The sequence below is a fragment of the Dasypus novemcinctus genome, chromosome 13, assembly GCF_030445035.2.
Source record: "Dasypus novemcinctus isolate mDasNov1 chromosome 13, mDasNov1.1.hap2, whole genome shotgun sequence".
Taxonomy (NCBI): domain Eukaryota; kingdom Metazoa; phylum Chordata; class Mammalia; order Cingulata; family Dasypodidae; genus Dasypus; species Dasypus novemcinctus.
Window position 1 is genome coordinate 38,927,173 of NC_080685.1, and position 24,492 is coordinate 38,951,664.

The window sequence follows — 24,492 nt, forward strand, 5'->3', positions numbered from 1 at the left end:
TAACTCTCCTGTAAATTTAATTTAACTCTTCTAGTAATAAGATTAAGACCCATCCTGGTTGAGGTGGGACACATCGTAACTGAAGTAACTTCACCAAAAGATCCTACTAACAATGGGTTTACACCCACAGGAATGGATTAGATTTAAGAACATGTTTTTCTGGGGTGCATACAGCTTCAAATCACCACTCATGCTAAATACTTTACCTGGATTATCTCATTTAGTCCTTAAAACAACCCTATGAAGTAGGAACTACTATCATTATCTCCGTTTACTAGTGAGGAAACTGAGGCGCAGAGGAGTTAAGTAATGTGTACAAGGTTAGTTAGCAGTGGTAAGTCAACATTTTGTGTTTTTTCTGTCTTTATTTATTTTTTTAATGTTACATTAAAAAAATATGAGGTCCCCATATACCCCCCATCCCCTCACCCCACTCCTCCCCCCAAAACAACAACTTCCTCAATCATCATGAGACACTCATTGCATTTGGTGAGTACATCTCTGAGCACCGCTGCACCTCATGGTCAGTGGTCCACATCATAGCCCACACTCTCCCACAGCACACCCAGTGGGCCATGGGAGGACATACAGTGTCCGGTAACTGTCCCTGCAGCACTACCCAGGACAACCCCGAGTCCCGAAAACGCCCCCACATCACATCTCTCCCTCCCACTCCCTACCCCCAGCAGCCACCATGGCCACTTTCTCCACACCAATGCCACATTTTCTTCGATTACTAATCACAATAGTTCATGAATAGAATATCAGTAAGTCCTCTCTAATCCACACTCTATTCCTCCATCCTGTGGACCCTGGAATGGTTGTGTCCACTCCACATCTATATCAAGAGGGGGCTTAGATTCCACATGGATGCTGGATGCAATTCTCCTGCTTTCAGTTGTAGGCACTCTTGGCTCCCTGGTGTGGTGGCTGACCTTTTCCACCTCTATGTTAGCTGAGTGGGGTAAGTCCAATAAACCAGAGTGTAGGAGTTACAAGTCTGTTGAGGCTCAGGGCCTGGCTATCACATGGTCAGTCCAGAGATTTGGGTCCCCTGGGTATACATTACACCCCAGCACCAACTACAGTTCCAATAAAAGTAATAGGAGAGACTTGTGGAAAAAGATTACATCTAAGTCCAGCTCCATCACACAGAAACACAAACTCCAAAGTAGGGCCAACTGAGATGGCACTGAACTCCATCTGCCATGACCATAGAACCTGTGGGTCTCTAGCCCTCAGAAGAATGTAAGTCAGTGTTTAAACTCAGTTTATGTTCTTCCCCAATGCCAGATCACCTGACTTTCGGAGTCCTCCTGAGGATGACTCTAACTTTCTCTTCAGCTTTGTTTCTCATTCCTGAAGGTGTTAGAGAGACCAGACTTCAAAGAGATATGGGACTGCAATTTGCTGGGAATGTTGTCAAGTACCTGTTGGTCCTGCCCATGGAATATTTACCCCTCTCAGTCTGTCAAAACGTTATCAATGCTTGAAGATCCATGGGAATACCATATTTTCCATGAGATTCTGCTCCTTAACAACCCCAAACTTTGGCAAACACAGAGCCCTGGAATTTTTCCCTCCTGTAAGCCTCCATAGCATTTTACCCATACTCCTCTAATGGCATTATGCACAATTTCCCTTCCATTGCATGTGCTTATCTCCACCATTGAATTGTTGACTCATTGCATTGCAGGATGGTAGGAAGCTGGTACAGGGTTGTTGATTCACTCTGGATTGCAAAGGATTGGAGCGATTGGTCAAGGTATACGTATCAAGACGGTGACAGAATCAGGGCTGGAATCCAGCTCTCCAGCCACATGAGCCAACATTTTTTCTACAACATGCCTTTCTCTCCTCTTGCTCCTGCTTCAATTTGCTTCCATACTTTTTTTTTTTTAAAGATTTATTTATTTCTCTCCTCTCTCCCCTCCCCGCCCCCACCCCAGTTGTCTGTTCTCTGTGTCTGTTTGCTGTTTCGTCTTCTTTTGTCCGCTTCTGTTGTTGTCAGCAGCACGGGAATCTGTGTTTCTTTTTGTTGCATCATCTTGTTGTGTCAGCTGTCCGTGTGGGCGGTGCCATTCTTAGGCAGGCTGCACTTTCTTTCACGCTGGGTGGCTCTCCTTACGGGGTGCACTCCTTGCGCGTGGGGCTCCCCTATGCGGGGGACACCCCTGTGTGGCAGGGCACTCCTTGCATGCATCAGCACTGCGCATGGGCCAGCTCCACACGGGTCAAGGAGGCCCAGGGTTTGAACCTCAGACCTCCCATGTGGTAGGCAGATGCCCTAACCACTGGGCCAAGTCTGCTTCCCTCCTTCCATACTTTTGTCTGTGAAAATAAACACATACTTGGAAACTTCTTGCCTTCCTATCAGCCCAAACACAAGAGAAAACCCCCACCAATGGAGACACACACACACATACACACACACACACACAAAACACATTGGGTTCTATTTTAGCTAAGGACATATCTTAGCTTCTTCATCCATAACAGCATCTATAAATCTCCACCCTTCTGTTCAGCTTTCTTATCCCTTCTTAGCTCACACTTTGTCTCCACTTGGGAATAATTTTCTCTTGTTCAGTGACTTTCCTTCTGCTCCAACCGAGGGCCGTAGATCTGATGTCATTTTATATTCTCCTCCTTCTCCTATCATACATTTATAGCAGCAAAAACAAAAAACTACAACAACTTAAATGCCAAATATCAGAGATGCTAAATAAGTTACGGGAGAATCAAACAGTGGGTCATCAAATATGACATCAGAGAAACAGATAGCCTCATTTATCAGTTATGTATTCTATATGTATATTTTATCTGTATATGTTTTCATGAAAAAAAAATCCAAAATGATGAATGCCAAAGTGTTAGTAACCATCACCTTTGGTGGTGGGATATAAGGTGATAATATCTTGCTCATCTGTGTTTTCCACTTTTCTACAGTGATCATGGATTACCTACATAATCCTCTACTCAAACCTTCTATACCCCCCCCACCACAAAAGAATATATCCTGCTCTCAGTATAGACGCTAATAAAATCGTTTACACTGAAGTATCAATCATATATGAAGCATAACAGAGGCTTTTTAAATTTTAATTAGTCAAAAAGATTTTTTTCCCCTCTGTTGTTGGGGAAGGAGCTCCCAGTCCTTTTGAAAGTGTCTTCCTCCAGGTGGTCCCAGGGCGGCTGGGCAAGGCTTGCACTGTGATGGCATGGTAGGGGCAGTGCTCCTCTCCTGGCAGGCTCCAGGCCTGGGCGGGGGTCTCAGTGCTGAGGCTCAGGCTCTGGGCTGATGTTTGTTTTCTCTCTTACAGCTCTGGTCTCCGGGACCCCTGGTAAGTGTTCCACCCACATCCTCTCCCTCTCCCAGTTGTACTCATCTTCTACTCTCAGAGAACTGCCTGGAACCAGGTGTTCTGAACACACTGGCTAACCCCGGTCAGAGCCAGAAAAGAGCAACTGCTCCCAGAGGATGCCCTGTCCGTCTCGCTCTCCCTTCTCTTGCTCTCTTCTTCCCAGGGAGTCAGGTGGTGGGCAGCCATGGAGCACAAGTCCTTTAACCCTCTGGTGCTGTTTTGGTGAGGTGTCACGGATATTGTCACAGAAAGTGAGAGCCCTGTCTCCCTCTTTGTTGCTGTCATTTCTCCAAAGACGTCAAGGGTGCAGGCAATTTTAGTTTCAGCTCCATGCTGAAAGTTACATGATCTTCATGGGTTGTCTTCATGTGTTGATAAATCCTCTATTTTGCATGTTTCTGGGCCTTTGGGGCCTGTTCCCCTGAACTGAGAGAGGAGGAGATGCCTCTGGCTTCATTCAGCTTGGTAGAATGAGACTTGCTGGGCACTTGGTGCCCTACACCATTCACCCCCCCCCCAAAGGACTTCATCCCAGTTGGTAGGGATGGAGCTTTCCCTGGGAGCTCTGAACTTGTGGTTCCCTAAACTAGCCCTCCAGCCTCTCTCCTTCTCTCTTTACCATTCTGAAGCCAGAGGAGGCGCCTTTATCCTTGGGTCTGTGAATGGGCCATCCTGACTGACCTCCTTTTCAAGGGATAAAGAATAACATTGGGCCAGAACAGAAACCTGATGTCCGACTCTCTTGCCTGATATCTCCACCAGACATGTACCCTTGTCTTCAGTCAGTTCTGGAGAGAGTTTACCCACTAATGATCAAATGACAGTTTACAGGGGAGGAAAGTGAGTCCCCAAAGAGTATATATGTGGGGTGTGTGTGTGTGAGAAAGAGAGAGAGAGAAAGGAACGAAAGAACAGGTTAGGATATCCCTTGATTAGATACCTAATAGTTTTAAGTTGTTTGTCTTTCAACCTCTTCCTCCTCCTTTCCATCTCCTGAGAAACCCTGGTTTTTCTGGGGTCCTGTAATGGGACTGTATGAGGAAGAGGGATGCCTTCAGTTGCAGAGCAGCTCTGGACCTGGCTCCAATGTTGCTGAACCAGAAGGAGCACATGTGCTTCTATTAATATATTTGAGATTTAGGGCCTGCTCAGGCTCTTGGGGTTCCCTTTTCTCATGCTGCCCCCTCTCTTTGCCCCTCAGCAGATTTCCCAAAGGCAGTGGTGAAACTTGAGCCCCCATGGATCAACGTGTTCCTGGATGACTCCGTGACTCTGAAGTGTCAGGGGGCCCAGGGCCCTGGGGACCACTCCACCCACTGGTTCTTCAACGGGAGCGCCATTCCAATCCGGGTGCAGCCCAGCTACAGCTTTCAGGCCCAAAACAGTGACAGTGGGGAGTACAGGTGCCAGACTGCCCAGACGAGCCTCAGCGATCCCGTGCATCTGGGCGTGTTTTCCGGTCAGTAGAGTACAACCCGGGAGGGTCTTTGAGGACAAGGAGAGATGAAATCTGCTTACATTGCAGTGGCTTTCAGGATAGGGGTGTGGCCTGTTTACTGGGAAGTGTCAGCTGTGAGTCATTTGAATTTATTTTGCCCATTCGTTTCCCTTTCCACCAACTCCCTTTGCCCAGTTTGTATGGTGGGGGTGGAAACTCCTAAGAAATCCTTCAAACATAGGTTAAACGATTATTTTTGTCTCAGTTCTGATTGAGCAAGAAGGTTACAAGGCCATAGGCAGCTCAATATGAGAAAAGCAGAAGGAAATCCTTGCTCAAAAAAAAAAACCCTTCCATTCTTACGGCAGAGGAGAAAAGTAGAGGGTTGAGGTCAGCCTGGCTACAGTTGAATCCTACTTAGTTCTGGAAGTTACTAGTCATATAACCACAGTGAAGTTACTGAATGCTTGAGTCTCAGTTTCCTCATCCACTCAGTGGGGACGCTGCTGTCTCTCCCATAGGGTCTCATGAGAACTGGCGTTTCCCTGATCCCTGCCCGCCGGGCCCCTTCCCTGCTCTTTCCTGCATTGTCTTTCTCTTCCACCAGACTGTGGGCAACTTGAGGCTAAAGTTGCGTTTTATACATCTTTCTATTCTAGCCCCTGACACAGGGCAGCGCTTAACAAATGTTTGCTGAACAGATAAATGATTTTACAAAATTCCCAGCACAGAGGTAGTTCTGTATGAAGAAAAGCCACATTGCGATCATGATGACTATTATTGCGACTCTTCTCTTGATCCCCTTACCTGATCCCTAGATGTCCCTCAAAAGTCCCCGTCAGGTTAATGACCCACCTGTGATGTTGCTGCCTTCAGACAAAAACCCTGCTAAAGTGAAGCTCCACATTTCCTAACATTCATCAAATAAACTAACATTTTTGGAATGTCCATGACTTCCTATTATCGCCAAAGACACAGGTCTCTGCTGCCTGTGCTCTGTATCTTCCTCACGCATTGTCTCTCTGTCAGATTGGATCTGTCCCCCATCCTCACAGGGAAGGAACTGCATCTTACATCTTCCTGTTGGGGTCAGGACAGGGCTGCAGCTGGGTTTATTTCCTGTCTTCTCCCTGAAAGAGAAAGAGAAGATGAGCATATCCTGAATACCTACTCTGTGCCAGAAACTATTGTGGATGCATAGCGTTATGATGTCCATTTTCAGTCTCAGAAGAGTTAAATCCATTTTCTAAGATTATAGAGCTCAGAAATGATGAAGCCAGAATTAGAGATCAGGATGCCTTGATTCCAAACTTCAGCTCTTTCCTCCACGCATCCTGAGCCACCAGTAAGGGTGGTCTGGATTTCAGAGTTGAGCCAAGACCAGGAGGGTCCTGTGATCTTTGTGTATTTCAGACTGGCTGCTGCTCCAGACCCCTCGCCAGGTGTTCCAGGAGGGGGAGTCCATCATGCTGAAGTGCCACGGCTGGAGGAACAAGCCTCTGTACAAGGTCACATTCTACCAGAATGGAAAATCCAAGAAGTTTTTCTTTAAGAATTCCAACTTCAGCATCCCACAGGCCAACCGCAGTCACAGTGGGGATTATCACTGCACAGCAGTGCTTGGGAGGACATCATACTCCTCGCAGCCTGTGACCATCACTGTCCTAGGTATGGGAACTTTGTCAGTATGTAGGGAAGGGAGAGGTGGGGATGCTCAATTAGGGCTAAGGTCCTCTGGTCCTACATGGAGATCTGAGAAATGTCACAGCAGCAAAAGCAGGCACTGGAGCAAAGAGCAAAGGAGGAGAGTTACGGGGGCCTTGATAACTATTAGCCAGTGGGCAGGAGTCAGGGCCAGAGTTTGGAGCCCTCTATATCCAGGCTCCTGAGTTCTCCAGCTTCCAGGTGATAAGTGACAAGGCTGTCGTCGCACTTCGAAATGCAAGTCCCAGGGGGACTCCCTTATTGGTGTGGAGGTGTCCTGAGCTCTTGGACAATCTTATTTTTTCTTAAATTTCCAATGAGCAATTTATTTATTATATATTTTTTACAAGATGGCTTTTGGTTTAATTGCAGAGTTGTACATTCATCGCCACAATCAGTAGTGGGGCATTTTCATTACTCCATAAAGAAAAAACCTCACCCCTTAGCAGTAACTTCTCAGTCCCTCTATCCTTCCCCTGCCATACATATCCACTAATCTAATTCTGTCCTGGACGTTCTTAAGAGCTGAGGTTTGCCTGGTCTTTTCCCATGTTTCCCATTATGTGCATTCATTCCAAAAGGCCTGGTGAGTCCTAGATCATTCAAAGCTGTGCTTGACACCCCAGCTGTGCCTGCATCTAAGGGAGGCTTCAGGTCCACCCTTCCTGCCCCTGAGGGTTTAAAGGAAACTTTTCTGCCCACACACACTCACCAGTGTGCAGGGTCTTTATTAGTTTGGCAGAGAAACCTGGGTATGGAGGAGGCATGAGTCCAGCCACAGAAACCCTGTGCAGGTATGATTGGGGATGAAAAGAGATGCACCTGTGGGTGACCCAGACACAGAACAGTTCCAGGTGACAAGCACAGGGGCATAGTTTGGGAGGAGTGTGGGACAGAAACTATACTGTCTGTTCTGAGATCTCTCTCCCCCAGGGCCCAACTCCAGCAACTCTTCACTGGTGATGGTTGTGGCTGTGGTCTCTGTGATTGTGGCACTGGCCATCGCTGCTGCTTTGGTAACCTGGTTCTACCACAGACGAAGTCAGACTTCAGGTTTGCAGCTCCTTTTGGTCCTTCCTGTATTCAGTTCCCACTTAGCCAAAGCCCTAATCCCTGTCTTTGGGTGAAAGAATCCTTAGCATTCAGATACAACCCCATATTTCAACCATCATTCACTTATTAGTTAATTTCATTCAACAAACATTAAACAAACTGGCTTATTTGTCAAGCATTGTGCTGGACACTGTGGGTGATGCCAAGGTAAAGAAGTCCAATCTTGCTCTCCAGGAGTCCACAATATTGACGCACAACTAGATAATGCACAATAAGATGGGTTAGGAGCAGTGACAGAGATTTGGAAAGGCTTATGATGGAGATACAGAGAAGGTCCCAGAACCCAGAATAGGTGGCACAGTTAAGGAAGGTTTCATGGGGAGGTAGTATAGGATGTGAATGAAACACATGTTGTGGAGCCAGACTACCTGGATTCAAGTCTCATTTCCACAGTTCACCAGCTGTGTGACCTTGGGTGAGTTACTTAACATCTCTGGGCCTCAATTTCCTCATCTGGAAAATGGGGACACTAGTAGAACCTCCTTATAAGGTTATGAGGATGAATGAGACAGGAGCTCTAAGAGCAGTGCCTAGAATGTAGCACACAGCACATACATGTGAGCTATTACCCTAATGGAAGAGGGGATGTTTGGGGGTAAAAGTTGGCCAGGCAAAGAGGCCGGAAGAACATTCCAGGCATGGGTTCAAAGGTGTGGAAATAAGGAACGTTTTGGTAAGGATGGGTTGTAAGCAGTTTGATGCTGTTGAAGCAATAAATTGTGAGGCAGAAAGAGAGGAGAGATGAGGCTAGAAAGATGGGCAGGGGCCAGGCGTTGGAGACCTCCTAGGCACATTCAGAAACTGGAGCTTTCTTCCAAAGATGCTGGCAAGACCATACGCTCCCAGAGGCCACAACCGAGTCTCTCTTGTTCTCCACTGTTTCCCAGCACCTACCGCAATGCTTGGCCCACAGCACATCACTCAGTAAGCATTTATTCACTGACTGACCACCTGAAGAACTTTAACTCTTAAAAAGCAGCTTCATTCTCTCTTAGTACAAAAGTCAAAGAGCTGAGAGAAGGAAAGGTGCCATTGAAATCTTGGCAAATCTTCACAATTCATCATGCCGTAAAGCTAGCCTGATGGAGGGAAAGAGTGTCACACACAGACAAAGGGAAGGGAAGAAAAAAAGACTTGGCACAGTTGAGAAAGAAAATAATATTACTACCTTACAAAGCACTTTGCAATTGTTTCATAGCTAGGACCATAGTAAATATAGAGGTATGGCGAGAGATACTGAGAGGGAGAAAACGGTATTATTTCCAAAGGCAGAGCAAGCCACAGGACAAAGCAACGGAGTGCATTTCTGAAGCTCCCAGGGGGCCCCACTATTAACAGACTTATATCTCTTTGGACCAGTTCTTTTACAGGTCAGGGCCATCCCCGGGCAGGGGAGCTGGGGAGTGGGGAGGAGAGGAGGCGTCTGTGTGAGGGGAAGGCCTGTGTCAGTTTTCACCCAGTCTTGCCCCAGGTTTGTGGTCCTGAGGACTCAGCTTCACACTACCCCCACCCCCATAATCCAGCTAACCTCCCATGTGCCCTCCTAGTTCTCCCAGGAAACCCTGAGCGCAGGGAAATGGGAGAGACCTTCCCAGAGGAGCCAGGTGAGTGCAGCTCCTGCTCCAGGGGTTAATGCCCCTGGGGCTGACAGGGATTGGAGCCAGCAGGAAGTGGCTGCTGTGAGTTCAGCTGGGGGCTCAGGAGAGGGAGGGGGAAGGGGGTGGAGGGAAGGGGCTCAAATTGCTTGGTCAGCTCTGAGTCTAACTCCTGGGCCCAAAGAGGACCTTGTTGCTGGAGATGAGGAGGTGAGGTGAGGGTTGTGTCCCAGGAACGATGGCAGTATTTCCACAGCAGGAACTCAGAGATATTTGGGTCTTTCTGTGGGGCATTGGCAGAGCTGGCAAAGGGTAAGGATTAGGAGTCGTGAACCTGAGGCAAATAGGAATTAGGGTGTAGGATCCCAAAAGGAAAGAAGGAGGCCGAGGGGGAAAACCCTAGTCTTGTTGAGGATTCTGTCTCTGTAGAGGGATAGGGTTGAGGGTGGGAAGACTTAGCTCTTGGAGGAACCTTAAGAGGATCTTTAGGCTTGAGAAAGTTCCAGGGCACTAGAGGAACTACTGGGCTTTACTTAGAGAGCAACTCTTGGCCGTCATGCCTACTGGTGTCTGCTTAGTGGCTGTAGGCCTGGCCATCGTACAACGGGATCATTTCCCCTCGTGGGGTTCAGCTACCTCCCTGAAGAAATGAGTGGGCTGGCCTGGGTGAAGACTTGGCTTAGGTGGGGGTGTGTAAAAGGAGTAGGAATATTCCAGGCAACTTCCTGACTGTAGTTAAAGCCAAAGCACGTAGGTACTTGGAGATTTCTTTGGGGGTTCTGATGACAGCAAAAACAGGCAGGAAAAAGAGGCCACCAAGAAGTCCATCTTTCGTGGTTGGAGTCTGACTCAGGGCAGAGCCAACAGATTTGACAGCTTGAGCAAAACAGCACTTGCCCAGCAACGCTTTGAGCAAGGTCCTATGTCCCTTGGCCAAGTGGGGATATGGGCCTGGGTCTGCACCGTGGCCAAACCAGATATGGAAAAAGTCCAAACCCAACTGGATTAGCTACCTTGACAACAGTGTTCTCTCTACACTGGCATCAAATTATTTCATCAGGCATCTATGCCACCAGGCGCTAGGGCTGTTACCCTCTCAAAAGGCAAAGTTATGTTGCTGGGATTGTCGAGCGATGTGTTGGCAGGGGAATTCAGAATGTGGTTTGTGCCAGAGTTCGGAGCCTGGCAAACAGGGACGCTTTGTGTTCAGGGCGCTGAGTGGAGAGACCAGCTGCATCGTCTTAGGTTCCTCCCCAGTTTCCTGAGGGAGATGCCAAGGCAGCTTTTCACATTGGCAGAGTTTATTGGCAAAACATGTAGGGACTTGGGTGCGCTTTGGATATTTATCAGAGAAATTTCTTTCTTTCTTCCTTTTCTTCTCTTTCATTCATCCTCCCTATCTCCCTCCCCCCCTCCTTCCTTCCTTCCATCTTTTTAATGACATGGATTAAGTACAAGATTCTTCAAAGTTCCAACAAATTTGCATTATCTTTAGCCAGTGTAGAAGCTGCCCTCAGTGTTCTCTCCCTCAAGTCTGTGCTTGCAAAAATCTGGATTTCTCTCTGCTACTGAGCACCACCCGGCTCTTCCCCACTATCGCAGATCCCTCAAGCTGTCTGGCGTCCTTCCTCCTAGGAAGCTCAGCAATTCCCAGAAAGTAATGTGGCATGAATGACTGCTTCCCTTTGCTAGGGTAGCCAGCGGGGGCGGCTGAGGCTGGGCCCCTGAGGATGTGGTGGTGAATGAGGCAACATATTACTCAACTCTGGGCCTACAGGTCTGGGTTGGGGTTGGGTGGCCTTGTGTCTGGTTTGGCCTTTGGTTTTGCAGCTTCAGCAACAGCAGGCCTAGGCCCTCTTCTACAACACTGTCCTGGCTGATCGCTGCTCTTTTTGCCCACAGACCGTCCCACTGATACTGAAGAGATTGCCAAAGTTGAGGTGAGCTGCCCCGCATCTCCTTTTCCCTCTCACTCCCCCACCCCTCCCTTCCCTGCTGCTTCTTCAGTTGCCTCCTTCCCTGTGACTTTTCCTGGATCTCCATTGTTTGTTTCTGCTTTCTCTAGGCTGAAAAAACAATCACTTATTCACTTCTCAATGACCTGGAATCTCCAGAGGAAGAAATCGGGTCCAACGATTACGAGAACCACACTTAGTCTCTACTCTCTTGCCCTGGGATTGGGAAAGAGAATCAGTTAGGTGAGGATCTGGTGTCTGCTGCCTGCATTTCAGTCTGGAAGGACGGAGGAGAGATGCTGCAGTCCCAAGGAAGGAGGGCGCTCTTGCAGAGTTCTATCTGCTTGAGTCCTGCAGCATGCTGCCCGGAATGCGGGCCTGAGAGTTTGACTACACTGATTCCTTCTCTGCCTCAGCACTACTTGCCATCAAGACTCTTCTGATTATACAGCCAGGCAGCCAATAAAATTACATGTATTAAGAGATTGTAGCAACACGGGAAATGCTTACCTTACAGGTTACTTGAGAAAATTATATGTCTACATGATCTCAGAAATGTTAACATAGACTAACATGTACCAAAATGTTTAAAAAAAGTTGTTTCAGGGGGAATTATCAGTGATTTTAATTTTCTGTCTTTGATTTTCTATAACGATTGTATATTGCTGTTATAATAAATATTATAAAAAACAACATGCCATGTACTTTTTGAAGGTTTACCGGTTGGAATGAAGGTTTACCGGTTGGAATGGACTATCTGGGCTCTGTTTCTCGTCAGTGATAAGAATCTTGGGAAGGGAATGATGTTGAGGAGGTGGGGTGACTTCATCCCTGATTCCAGAGGAGAGCCTACAACCCAAGCTGGGCATTCAGGGGCTATTTCGCTGGAATTTAAATCTTGAGCAGACACTAAGACTGAAAGCTGGGAAAGTTCATTCATCCCAGTGGAACTGCCCAGATTTCTTACATTTCTGAATGCACCCTGTGTCCTGTAGTTTCTGAGGTCCTTCAGCTTTTCCTTCTCTTTGGTCAGCCACCTTGTGCTCTTCAAAAATTTTGCTGAACTTGTGGAAAATAGAGTGGATTTACAGCTGCGCTAAAATAGCTCTATCTCTATCTCTGGGGATGCCTGGATGTCTGCTTTTTATTCCTGGCCAAGATAAGGGCTGTGGGATTTATGATGTGCTGTTTAAATTGTGGAACTTCCCCCACAATCCCCAGGGTTAGTTTCTTTACCAATGGTTTTTTAATGGAACTGAACAGGAGGCTAGCCTTGCTTGTCTATGTAGATAGAAGGGTGTAAATATCCCTCAAGATACTTTGGCCTCAGAGCTCTCCTTTAGCTAAGATTCCTTGCACAGATCTTGGTGATTTGATGTGGAGACAGAGGGCAAATAAGGACCCTGGAGAGCTTGTGCAAGGTATCTCTTGGACCCTCAATGCTTACTTGCACTTTTCTCTCAGTGCACCTGTAAATAAAAGGCAAATGTGAGTATGCTCTGTGGAGTCTGGTAAGTTCTTTCAAATATCCAAACTTGGGAAATATTTGCAGTAGTCAGAGTCTTGTTGATTACAACCAAAGACCCCTGACACGCACATTGATGGGGGGCAAGTGGGAAAGGTATCTTTTTAGTTTGCATTTCCCTTCCTACAAATGAATTTTGTAGCGGGACTCACCCTGAAAAAAGAAATAGGGGGAGACCCAGCCAGGACCACCTCAGCACCCCACAACAGGCTCTGGTGAGATTCCAAAAAAAGAGGCACTGAACGCCAGCGTGATCAGTCTTTAAGCATTTTTTAGGGGAACTTACACACAGACAGCTGCTGCAGCTAGGTTGCAATGGACAACGAGACCGGCAAGGCGTTCACGGGAGTATGTCTGCACCTATGACAGACACTTTTTAGATTATGCAAGAATACCTTGTTTTATGTTTTATTGCTCTTCTCTTTATTGCACTTGGCAGGTTTTTTTCTTTATACACATTGAAGGTTTGTGGCTGCCCTGAATCAAGCAAATCTATCAGTGCCATCTTCCAACACATGTGCTCACTTCACGTCTCTGTGTCACATTTTTAATTAAGGTAGGCATATTGTTTTTTTAGATATAATACTTTTTCAAACTTAATAAACTAAGCATAACTTTTTAAAAACTTTTTATTTTATTTTACAGCATAAATTTTATACACTGGGAATTTAAAAAAATCATGTGACTTTATTGCAATATTCACTTTATTGTGGGTTGGTCTGGAACTGAACCCTCAATATCTCCGAAGTAAGCCTGCATAGGTTTGGAGGACAAAAGCGGCTTCATGCTACAGGCTTGCATGCAAGCTTTGGGAAAAAATCTGGCTCTGTGCTCTTTTCCCACAGTAAGCTGTGCAAAGTTAAAGTTTATAGCTGCCAAAGCTCGGTGTGCTTCCAGGAAGTTCTGAAGAGGATGCCTGAGGAAGGGAGGCAGGGGTCAACCCTGGGTCAGGTAGGAGATACTACCTGTATCATAAACTATCTCATGAATTCAGATCTCAATTTAAATGTCAACTTTTCAATAAGGCCTTCCCTGACTGTTGTTGCCCCACTGCTATTATTCTGCTTTTGTTTACTTCATGGTATCTATGATTATCTGTAATTATCTTACATACTTATTTCCTTAGGTATTTGAGTGTACTATTGAGTCTATACTAAAATGTAAGTTCGGCGAGGGCAGGGTGTTTGTATTCATCACTGGTGTCTTCCCAGGGACTGGAACAATGCCTGGCACAATGTAGCCTTTTTTTTTTTAAAGGAGGTACTGAGATTGCACCCAGGACCTCGTACATGTGAAGCGGGTGCTCGACAACTCAGCTACATCTGCTCTACTATATAAGCTTTTAATATTTGTTGTATGAATGAATGAGTGCAACTTTTCTCTTAAAATCTTTGGGTTATGTGACATGCTTAGGAAGGCCTTCTTCATCCCAAGAATTCAAAAACAGAATCATATATATGTATCTAGAATTCTTAAACACTTTAAAAATATTAGATCTTTAGTATATCTGGAATTTATTTTTGAATTTGGTATAAGGCAAGGACCTAACATAATTTTTTTCCATATGAAAGTGAATTGTCCCAATACCATTTACTGAATAACATAATGATTTGAAATATGACTTTATCATAGTAAATTTCCATGCATAGGTCTTTTTTTTCATTGTCTTCTGTTATACTGTTCTATTTGTCTATTTCTCAATCAATAATTGCACTTTTATTTACTATAAATTTATAGTATATTTTGATATATAGAAGTTCAAATTTTCTCTCATTCTTTTGTTTCAAGATTTTCTTGGCTATTAATGTGCTGCTTCTCTTTCAGATATACTTTAGAATTCCATAACACTATTAGAATATTGTTAGAATTGCATTTCATTTATAAGTTATTTGGGAAAGGCTTGACATTTGTGCCATGTTGAGTCTTCCCATCCAACAACAAATTATAGCTCTTCATTAATTTAGATTTGGTAGAATTTTTCTATAATATTTTATAGGCTTGGTCCCTTTTTTGCAATATTTCCTTGAAAATTTTTTTTTCTATCACTATTGGTCTAGTCTGCCTTTTCTATTTCTTTTTAGTAAATTTTCAACATTTTTACTTTCCTAGGAAACTATCTATTTTATTGGTAGGCAGCTATACAGTGCATTTTCCGCTACTTTTTTAATATAATTTATGTATATGTACTTACATTCCCCCCTCTCGTTTCCAGCTTTGTGTTTTCTTTGTTATCAGTTAGGATAACTTCAGCTGGGAATAACAGGAAATTGTGATTCAAATTGACTTAAACAATAAGGAAATGTATTATCTCACATAAACGAAAGTCCAGAGACAGGGTGTCTCCAGGTGCAGTACATCAGGACTCTGGGTCCACTTTTCTGCAATTCTCTGGGCTCTACCCTGCTTCTTTAGAACGGCAGCAAGGTGATTATAGTGATTCTAAGCATCATACCCACATACCTAGAGGAAGAAATGAACTAACTACCTCTTTCATTTAAGGAGTGAGGAAACCTTTCTCAGAAGCCCAGCAATTTTCCCATTATGTCACACCAGCCAGGACTGGGTCACATATCCATTCCTAAAGCGATCACTAGAAAGGGGTGTGAGATTATTGTAATTTACTTAGGTTAATCATTTTGAAGTAGGATGATTGTTGGAGTGTCAACCACCTTAATCACTCTATCTCTATTTATCTTAATCAGACTTCCCAAAGTTTCGTCTGTTTTAATTGTTTAGTCACAGCTTTTGATTTATTGATCAAGTCTTTTCTTTTTTATTGTTTTCCAATGTATTAGTTTATTTCTTCTACTTAGATTTCCTATACTGTTTGCTTCATTTATTTCTAAAACATCCTAATTTTAAACAAATTCTCAAAGCCTATAACTTTTCCTCTTAGTGCTATTTTGGCCATATTCATTAGATTTTGATAAGTTTTATCTGTCATTCTTGCTTGTTTCTTCATAATCTGTAATTTCAGTTTCCCTTTCTTCTTAACCCAAGGCTTATTTAGAAGGGCATTCTTTTTTTAATAATAATTTCCAGGGAGAAAAATTCACTAACTTTTGTTTTTTGTAATATTTTCTACTTGACTGCACAGCAACCAGTAAAAGTGGTCAATATGATTTTTCTGTAGGTGAATTTTTTAAAATATATTTTATAAACTTATAGAAAACGGTGGTTTCTTTTGTCTTTAGAGAAGTTTTTATTCTCTGTCAAAGTAACATACACTTAATAAGTCAAATAGAATACAAGGCACACAACAAGAAATAACTCTTTCTTGCCCCTCTCCTCATTTCCCCTCAGTCCTACTCTCCAGAGGTCACCATTTTCAACTCTTTAACTATGTCTTTTGGTAATTTATCTCCATGTTTCCAAATAATATTATGATACTGCTATTTCTTGATTTGTCAATATTAGTTATCATCCATTTTATTTCCTTTTATAGAAGGACTTATTCTATTATGCTTGTCCATTTCCCAGTCTCCCAACCCTTGAGTATTCCAATATAGCTGGATTAGTCAAGGTTCTCTAGAGAAACAGAAATGACAGGAGATATCTGTAAATAATATGAGATTTTATTAAATTGTTTCATATGACTGTGGGGATGCATGAGTCCAAATTCTATAGGGCAGGCTGCAAACTGGGAACTCATGGAGGTTTTCAATGAATTCGCCAGAAGAAGCTGGCTGGGAATTCTCTATTACAACTGCTGAAATAATCAATTTTTCTTTTATAGCCTCCAACTGGTTGAATGAGACATCTCTCATTGATGAAGGCAATCTCCTTAATTGATTGTAGACATAATTATCCATAGATGCAATCAACTTACTGATGTTTTAAGTCCACAAAACGTCCTCACAGTAACAATTAGGCCAGTGCTTGCTTGGCCAAACAACTGGGCTCATTACCTGACTAAGCTGACACATGAATCTAACCATTACAATAACTTTATCACAATTTTATGATTACTCTTCACTACTGACACAAATAGGGTTTTCTTCTCCAATTTCATTTCTTGAATGATTTTTTTCCTCTGGAGATATTAATTGCTTCATTTTGTCACTTTTTTAAAGATTCTGGGTGGGGTAGGGTATGGGGTATAAGGAAACCTCTTATATTTTTTAATGTAATATTTTTTGTGATCTATGTATCTTTAAAAAAGAATTAAATAAAAATTAAAAATTAAAAAAATTTTAAAACCTGATGAACAGTCAACCATGTTAAACAATATTTGAATATCTTTGCCATCTGAAATATAGGCAAAAATGAAATAATAATAACTCTGTTAGCAATGATGTGGGAGAATAAACTCTTTTTACACTGTCAAAAAAAAAAAAAAGATTTCTATGTATCTATTGTAGTCACTCTCCCCAAATTTCAAAAGTATCCTGAAACAATATAATATTCTTTTCCATGTGGTCAAATGCAAAAAGAAATTTTCCAGGTCTTTTTTTCTCTTTCTCTCTTTCTCTTTTTTTCATCTAGAAGATTTTTTTCTTAGAGTTTTCTGTTCTTGGATGTTAATCTGATTGTTTGATCTCTAGATCACTTGCACAACTGTTATTTTGGGACTTTCTTTCATCTCTCTTTCATATTAGTCCCCGTGTTCCCTGAATCCTATGTCTTCCTGTTTCTTGATTTACTTCTGTGCTTGGCTGGAAAATGTTCATCAGGGGCTTCCAGAGAAAGGGTATGTAGCAGTTTGATATGGTTATGAATTCCAAAAATAGATATTAGATTATGTTTGTAATCTGATACCTAGGCATGATTGAGTTATGATTAGGGCATTGAGTCTCCACCCCTCGGTGGGTGGGGACTCACAGATAAGAGGCATGGCAAAGAACAGAGTTGAGGGCTTCTGATGTTGGAGTTTTGGAGTTTGATGCTGAAATTGAAGCCCCAGGGAAAGAGACAGAGCCGTTCGCCCGATAGTCTACAGCTGACCTTGTGGAGGAAACAGAGGAGCTGAGCCTAGAGGAACTCAGGAAGCCTAAATTCTCACAGACGTCAGCAGCTACCTTGCTCCAACATGTGGAAATAGACTTTGGTGAGGGAAGTAACTTATGCTTTTTTGGACTGGTAACTGTAGGCTCCTACCCCAAATAAATACCCTATATAATGCCCAGCAGATTTCTGGTATTTTGCATCAGCACCCCTTTGGCTGACTAATACGGGGCATAATTGTGGAATAGCAAATGCTATTTGCTATTTGCTATTGATGCCGTATCTCATATTCACTTCTTCCCCTGAATTCACCTGCAACTGCTGGCAATTTCTGCATGCTGACCATTATCCAAGTATCTATGTCTGCCTCATTCTCTGCCTTGAAGACTTTTTCTGGAAGCTCAGGAACTTGCTTCATTGTTCAGTCACTACCTGGAAGTGGGAGAAGGGATAGTAATACCTGATGAGCAACTCTCAAACAGTGGAGGTTGGGAATTGGTAGATAAATACTTCAGCCTTCCTGTCTTCCAATGAACAAATTCTGAGAATGTTTTCCATCTGTAATCTTAGAGGGTCCTCCAGCAGGATTGAGTCCCAGTTGCTCATAGTGAATTATCACTCATTTAGACAACACCTTTTCTCCACTTACACTTCTTGGAATTGCCTGTAAAATAAACTACTTTTACTCAAGTCCTTGTCTTAGCATTTGCTTTTTGATGAACCCAAATTAAGGCAGGAGCTAAACTTTAGTGACTTTGAACTTGAAAAGCATTTTTATTCTACTCTCAGGTTTGATAAATTTGGTTGGATGAGGAATTCTAAGTTGAAATTCATCTTCTTTCAGAACCTTCAGAATTTAGAAAAAGCATGTCCCTTGTGTTCTACTTCCAATATTGCTTTTGAGGAGTTCAGTGCAATTCTGAATACCAGTGTTTTGTAGGAGAACTTTTTTCCTCTCTGAAAGTTTTATGTATTCTTTTTTATCCCTTTGTCCTATAATTTCATTATATTTCTTGGAACAAGTCTATTCTTATCCAGTGGACTGAACAGTCAGTGAGCTGGAAATTTATGTGCTTTACCTTTACAAAATCTTCTTCAATTGTTTTTTGGTTAATTTCCTTTCCACTGTTTTCTCTGTTCTCTGCACTCCTCTTGGATAGAGTCTCTAATTTCCTTCTTTTTCCTACCTCTCTCATCTCTTATTGCAATAGTCTTTTTGAAAGATTCCTTTGACTTCATCTTTCAACCATTCTTTTGAAATTTTTCATTTCTACTATTTATTTTTAATATCTAAGGACCCTTCTTGTTTTGTTCATTCATTTTAAAAAATAGCATCTTGTTCTTGTTTCAGAGATGCAACCTCTTCTCTTATAACTCTGAGGATATTAATATAGCTTACAAATATTTTTCCATCATACCTGCATTTTCTCTGTTTTCTCTGAGTTCATTTTCTTTGTGTATTTTTACCTTGTCTTTCAAAGTGGAAACTTTCTTCAAATAGCCACTCATAATTTGGAGTAAAGCACTAAAAGATTTATTGAAAATTCTTGGTGGGTCTTGTTCTCCAGTTTTCTGTCTGGGGGATATTCCCCTGGCTTTCAGCATCCTGAGAGAGCTGATGAGAAAGGGGGTGAGGGCCCTTACATAGATTTTCCCTTAACCACCCCCTCCGCAGGATTTTAGTAGAGCATCTTACCACTTGTTCCAGTATGTGTGCTATCTCTAAGTCTGAAAACACTGCCTGAGAATTAACCCCTTGTGGAAAAAATTAGTCACCTATAAACACCTACCCCATCTTATTGCACTGGCTGGAACTTCCAGCACTGTATTGAATAAGAGCAGTGAGAACAGACATCCCTGCCTTGTTATGATCTTAAGGGGAAAGCATGCAATCTTTCATCATTAAATATGATGCTATCTGTAGGTCTTTTGTAGATGCTCTTTATCAAGTTGTAGAAATTCCCCTTTATTCCTATTTTTTTTGGAGACTTTTTAAAAAAATCATGAATGGGTGTTGAATTTGGAAAATGATTTTTCTGCAGTGGTTGATATAATAATGTAATTTTTCTTCTTTAACTCATTAATATTATGGATGACTTTGATTGATTTTCAAATTTTGAACCAGCCTTGAATCCCTGGAACTAACTGTTTTGTCATGGTGTGTAATTCTTTTTCCATATTACTGCATTCTATTTGCTACTGTTTTTTTAAAGGATATTTTGCATCTATATTTAAAAGATTTATTAGTCTGTAGATTTCTTTTTCTTTTTTGTATTATCTTTGGTTTTGGTATGAGAAAGAAAGAACTTTATTATGAGGCACCCAAGTAAAAAGATAAGAAGCAAGCTCAGATCTGTCTTTCTAAGTTGTAAGTGCTTGCGGTTTTTATGGAATTAAACAAAGGAAGGTGGAGTTAATGATGAAGTCTAAGTTGACAAATTGTGACTGGTTGTGCGTACATTCAAGTTAAGGATTCTGGTTTATTTATATGATTGGTTGTGTCTTTTGGTTATTGTCAGTAGAGAACAAGCATGGGCCTGAGAAGTCTTTGAGCTAACTGGCTATAACAGAGGGACATGGGGGAATGGTTATAAATCATTCAGTTGATACAAAATGACTACAAGTGAAGAAAATCATAAGTAAAGGGAAGTATGCTGGTAAGAGGGGTAGTGTTAGCAGTAACAGCACAGCAATAACAGCATAATTTAATCTTAACTCTTGTAGTCAACAGTTACATAGCCATGTTCTTACAACATTATTAGGTTACTTTTGGTCAGGGTTATTTTTTGTAGGGTGCATAGGTGGGGGCTTGGGGGCCTGCAGGAACTGTTTGAGGGTAGCAGCTGGTTACAGTAATGTTAGAAATTTCTCATTTAACGTAAGATAACAACTACAGTAACAAATAAAGAGATGTATGCTAGAAGTGGCCTTACAGATGCATGATTACAATTTCTCATATCTCTTAGTAAAATTGAATTTTATAGGCCTTCTTTTTGCTCATAGTGCTAACCAATACCGTTCCAGACTTTAACCTTAAAAATGCAAGTCTCCATAACTAATAAAAGCAGTCTTAGAAGAGATGAAAGAGCTGCCCCCTCTCCCCTGCATCAACAGAGAAAAATCTATCCCACATCCAAAAGCTGATGCAAAGGATTTGATTTCATAACATGCTAAACTGGAGACTTTTACATGGACTATTAACCTTGTTTCCCTACTCAAAATAGAGACTGATGTGAATATTCATAATTGTTTACCAACTTGTTCTGTTATTATCAGTCTATCTTTGGAAGTAAAATTTGGCTAAAGAAACTTATAGAATTCCTTTAAAAATTTCCATGTCTTAAGAAAATTGTCTTCAAAATAAACCCATAATTTGATTTTTTAAACTTTATTTCATAATTATTACCTGGGCAATAAAGTTATAATTGACATCTCTTTTCTTACACGGAAGAAATACTTATAAAATTGTTCTGGGGCGCAGATGTAGCTCAAGTGGTTGAGTGCCTGCTTTCCATGTTTGAAGTCCTGGGTGCTATGCCCAATACCTCCTGAAAAATATTTTTAAAAATTGCTTTAACAAATTATAAGAAGATCATTGATATTTTCATTTTCTCAGCCCTGAATGTTGGTGGAGAAAAGCCTTTGGTTTTGCTAGATATGTTACTTCAATTAAAGAACTGAAATTTAGCTCAATTAACTAATAAATTACATAAACAAACCAATGGGGAAGCTGAGAGCTGAAGGCTATGCTCTGTACTCACAGGCCCAAGCAAAGCAGCAAAGAGAGGGGAGACTAATCTTCATCTTGGTCCTCGGCAGGAGCCTGCTTGCTTCTGAGATTTATATCTCACCAGCTCAAAATAATTCTGTTAAGGAGTCATTTTGCTGAATGAACCAGCAAAGCCATTGCAAAGCCTTTGTCTTCCTCAAGCATCTCAAGCAGTTTGTTTCCCATGGAGGAAGGGCCCGGGGCACTGTCATCCATGATATATCCTTAATTCTTTTATTTGCTCTCAGCATTCACATTGAATGAAGAGCTCAGTATATTGTCTTCCAGGAATATGTGAGTTTTCTTTCTTTATGAAAATGAAACCCATCTAGCAGTAGTGTGAGTTTCTCGTATTGCTAGTAACCTGGGGGTAAAGGGTTGACTTTCTTCAGAAAATAGGAGCTCTTCCCTGGAAAATAAACAAGAGGTTTGGTGCATGAAAAAGCTCAGGGCAGCTTTGTGCATGCTTTCTGAATCTTTATCTGAATCTTTAACTGCAGGTGAAATAGGAACCCAGAACCCAATTCATGTCCAGCTTGTTTGGAGATGTACAGTTGCTACCTGAGAATTTGAAACTGGTCCTGGGTACATTCTTCCTTTCTCTCTGCCTCCTTTCATCACTCCCCCTCTCCCTCCTTCCCGCCTTCCCCCCTTCCCCCTGTGCTTTTTTCCTTCCTTCCCTTAGAAGAAATACACAAACCAATCAAGCCATGATGTGAGGAATAGCTTTGTGTACTGCAGTACATTTGAAAATCTTAGAAATAGAGAGGTGACATTGAAGCAGGCTCGATTAGGGAATAGAGAGATGAACGTGTGATGTTGCAGAAAAACCTGGCTGTGAAGCGCGGGGCCACGAAGACCCCACAAAATGACTGCTGGAAGAATCCCTTGAGAATCCCTATTCAGAATGGGATTTCATCCAGGATCAAGGAAAAGCCCTGGATATATTATCAAGGTGTTTTGTCATTACCTCCCACCCCCAGGCAATTGACAGGTGGGGTAGGCAGTCAAAGCAGCAAACAGCTGGGACTCCTTCCTTGAGCAAGAGGCAGAGTATTAATGGTTTAAAAAGCTAGTGCACAGGCTGAATGCACACCTTCCCTGGTTTTTTGTTTTTTTTTTTTCGCCCTTTCTCTCTCTGTCTGGATTAGCACACAAATAGACCTGGGGATTTGAAATCTTTAATAGGGATTTATAATCTTTAATGGGGGTTTGTAGTCTGTAAAAATGAGCCCTTTTAACCCCTTTTTAGCCCTTTTCCTCACTGCCTAGACTAACTCACAAGTATACCGGGGACCTATAATATGTTGTTTTCTCCCATTTCTTTTCTTACGATACCTTAATAAGCTACTGGCCTAAATGAACTAGTGTGTACTTAAAATTCTCTTTTTGTGACATAGCCAATAACATAGAGAAAATCTGGGACAATATAATGGTAGAACATATAGATCTGTACTGTTCAAGACAGCAGTCATTAGCCATACACGTATTCAATAACTAGAGTGATATTAAAAGATAATTAAGGAATATTACAAAAAATGTTACATCAATAAATTTAACAAGTTATATAAAATGTACAAATTCCTTGACAAACACAAACTATCCAAGCTCATTCAAGATGAAACAGATAACCTCAATAATCTTTTTTTGTCTTTATTTATTTTTTTAATGTTACATTAAAAAAATATGAAGTCCCCCATATACCCCCCACCCCCTTCCTCCCACTCCTCCCCCCATAACAACAATCTCCTCCATCATCATGAGACATTCATTGCACATGGTGAATACATCTCTGAACACCGCTGCACCTCATGATCAATGGTCCACACCATAGCCCACACTCTCCCACAGTCCACCCAGTGGGCCATGGGAGGACATACAATGTCCGGTAACTGTCCCTGCAGCACCACCCAGGACAACTCCAACCCCCAAAAATGCCCCCACATCACATCTCTTCCTCCCACTCCCTACCCCCGGCAGCCACCATGGCCACTTTCTCCACACCAATGCCACATTTTCCTCAATTACGAATCACAATAGTTCATGAATAGAATATCAGTAAGTCCACTCCGATCCATACTCTATTTCTCCATCCTGTGGACCTTAGAATGGTTGTGTCCAGTCCACATCTATATCAAGAGGGGGCTTAGATTCCACATGGATGCTGGATGCAATTCTCCTGCTTTCAGTTGTAGGCACTCTTGGCTCCCTGGTGTGGTGGTTGACCTTCTTCATTTCCATGTTAGCTAAGTTGGGTAAGTCCAATAAACCAGAGTGTAGGAGTTGCAAATCTGTTGAGGCTCAGGGCCTGGCTATCACACGGTCAGTCCAGAGATTCAGGTCCCCTGGATATACACTAAACCCCAGCACCAACTACAGATCCAGTAAAAGTAACAGGAGAGGCTTGTGGACAGAGATTACATCTGAGTCCAGCTCCATTACACAGAAATACAAACTCCAAAGTAGGGCCAACTGACATGGCACTGAACTCCATCTGCCATGACCATAGAACCTGTGGGTCTCTGTAGCCCTCAGAAGAACCAATACCTGGGGTTGTATCTATTTTATCTGTCTCTGGGACTCTGCTGAGGTATGCATAAGGGCAACCCCTCTGATAACCTCCTGGCTCTTTTTGGAGACTCATAGACCCTATAAACTCATTTGTCCTTTCCATTTCCCCCTTTTATTCAGGTCAAAAAGCATTTTTAACTCCTAGTATTATATGTAGATTGAGACATCCTGCTGGTCCGAGTTGACCCTTTTATTCAAGGTCATTTTCTAGTTACATCATCAGCTGGTACTTGATAGTAATCCCTTGGCACCAGGGAGGCTCATTCCCAGGAGTCATGTCCCACGCTGCAGGGGAAGGCAATGCATTTACATGCTGAGTTTGGCTTCGAGACTGGTCACATATGAGCAACACGGAGGCTCTCAGGAGGTAACTCTTAGGTACCCTGCAGCTCTAGGCCTTGTTCTTATTTCAGATGCACAGGCTTACAAGCAGTCATTAGTATCAAGGGCTCATTGTTGGACCTTCCTTCTTTTTTGGTCTTTGCCGTTGCACTTGGGGGATTGTTGCTGTTC

The 24,492-nt window shown here is 42.6% G+C and overlaps 1 protein-coding gene and 1 long non-coding RNA gene across 4 annotated transcripts in view; one reads left to right on the forward strand and one right to left on the reverse strand.

The window, feature by feature from the left end:
• FCGR2B (Fc gamma receptor IIb) overlaps positions 1-11,863 on the forward strand; it is a 67,074-nt gene extending 55,211 nt beyond the window's left edge. The window contains exons 3-9 of one of the 3 annotated variants that reach the window (XM_058310011.2): positions 3,324-3,344; positions 4,567-4,824; positions 6,217-6,471; positions 7,441-7,560; positions 9,168-9,224; positions 11,118-11,155; positions 11,281-11,863. In XM_058310011.2, the coding sequence (XP_058165994.1) occupies positions 3,324-3,344; positions 4,567-4,824; positions 6,217-6,471; positions 7,441-7,560; positions 9,168-9,224; positions 11,118-11,155; positions 11,281-11,370 (839 nt within the window). In that variant the 3' untranslated portion in view covers positions 11,371-11,863. The remainder of the gene's footprint in view (positions 1-3,323; positions 3,345-4,566; positions 4,825-6,216; positions 6,472-7,440; positions 7,561-9,167; positions 9,225-11,117; positions 11,156-11,280) is intronic. The other 2 variants (XM_058310012.2, XM_058310013.2) reach the window with 2 other exon arrangements.
• Positions 1,889-24,492, reverse strand: part of LOC105744825 (uncharacterized) — a 75,823-nt gene continuing 53,219 nt past the window's right edge. The window contains exon 5 of the long non-coding RNA XR_011645460.1: positions 1,889-5,933. This is a non-coding gene — a long non-coding RNA (uncharacterized lncRNA). The remainder of the gene's footprint in view (positions 5,934-24,492) is intronic.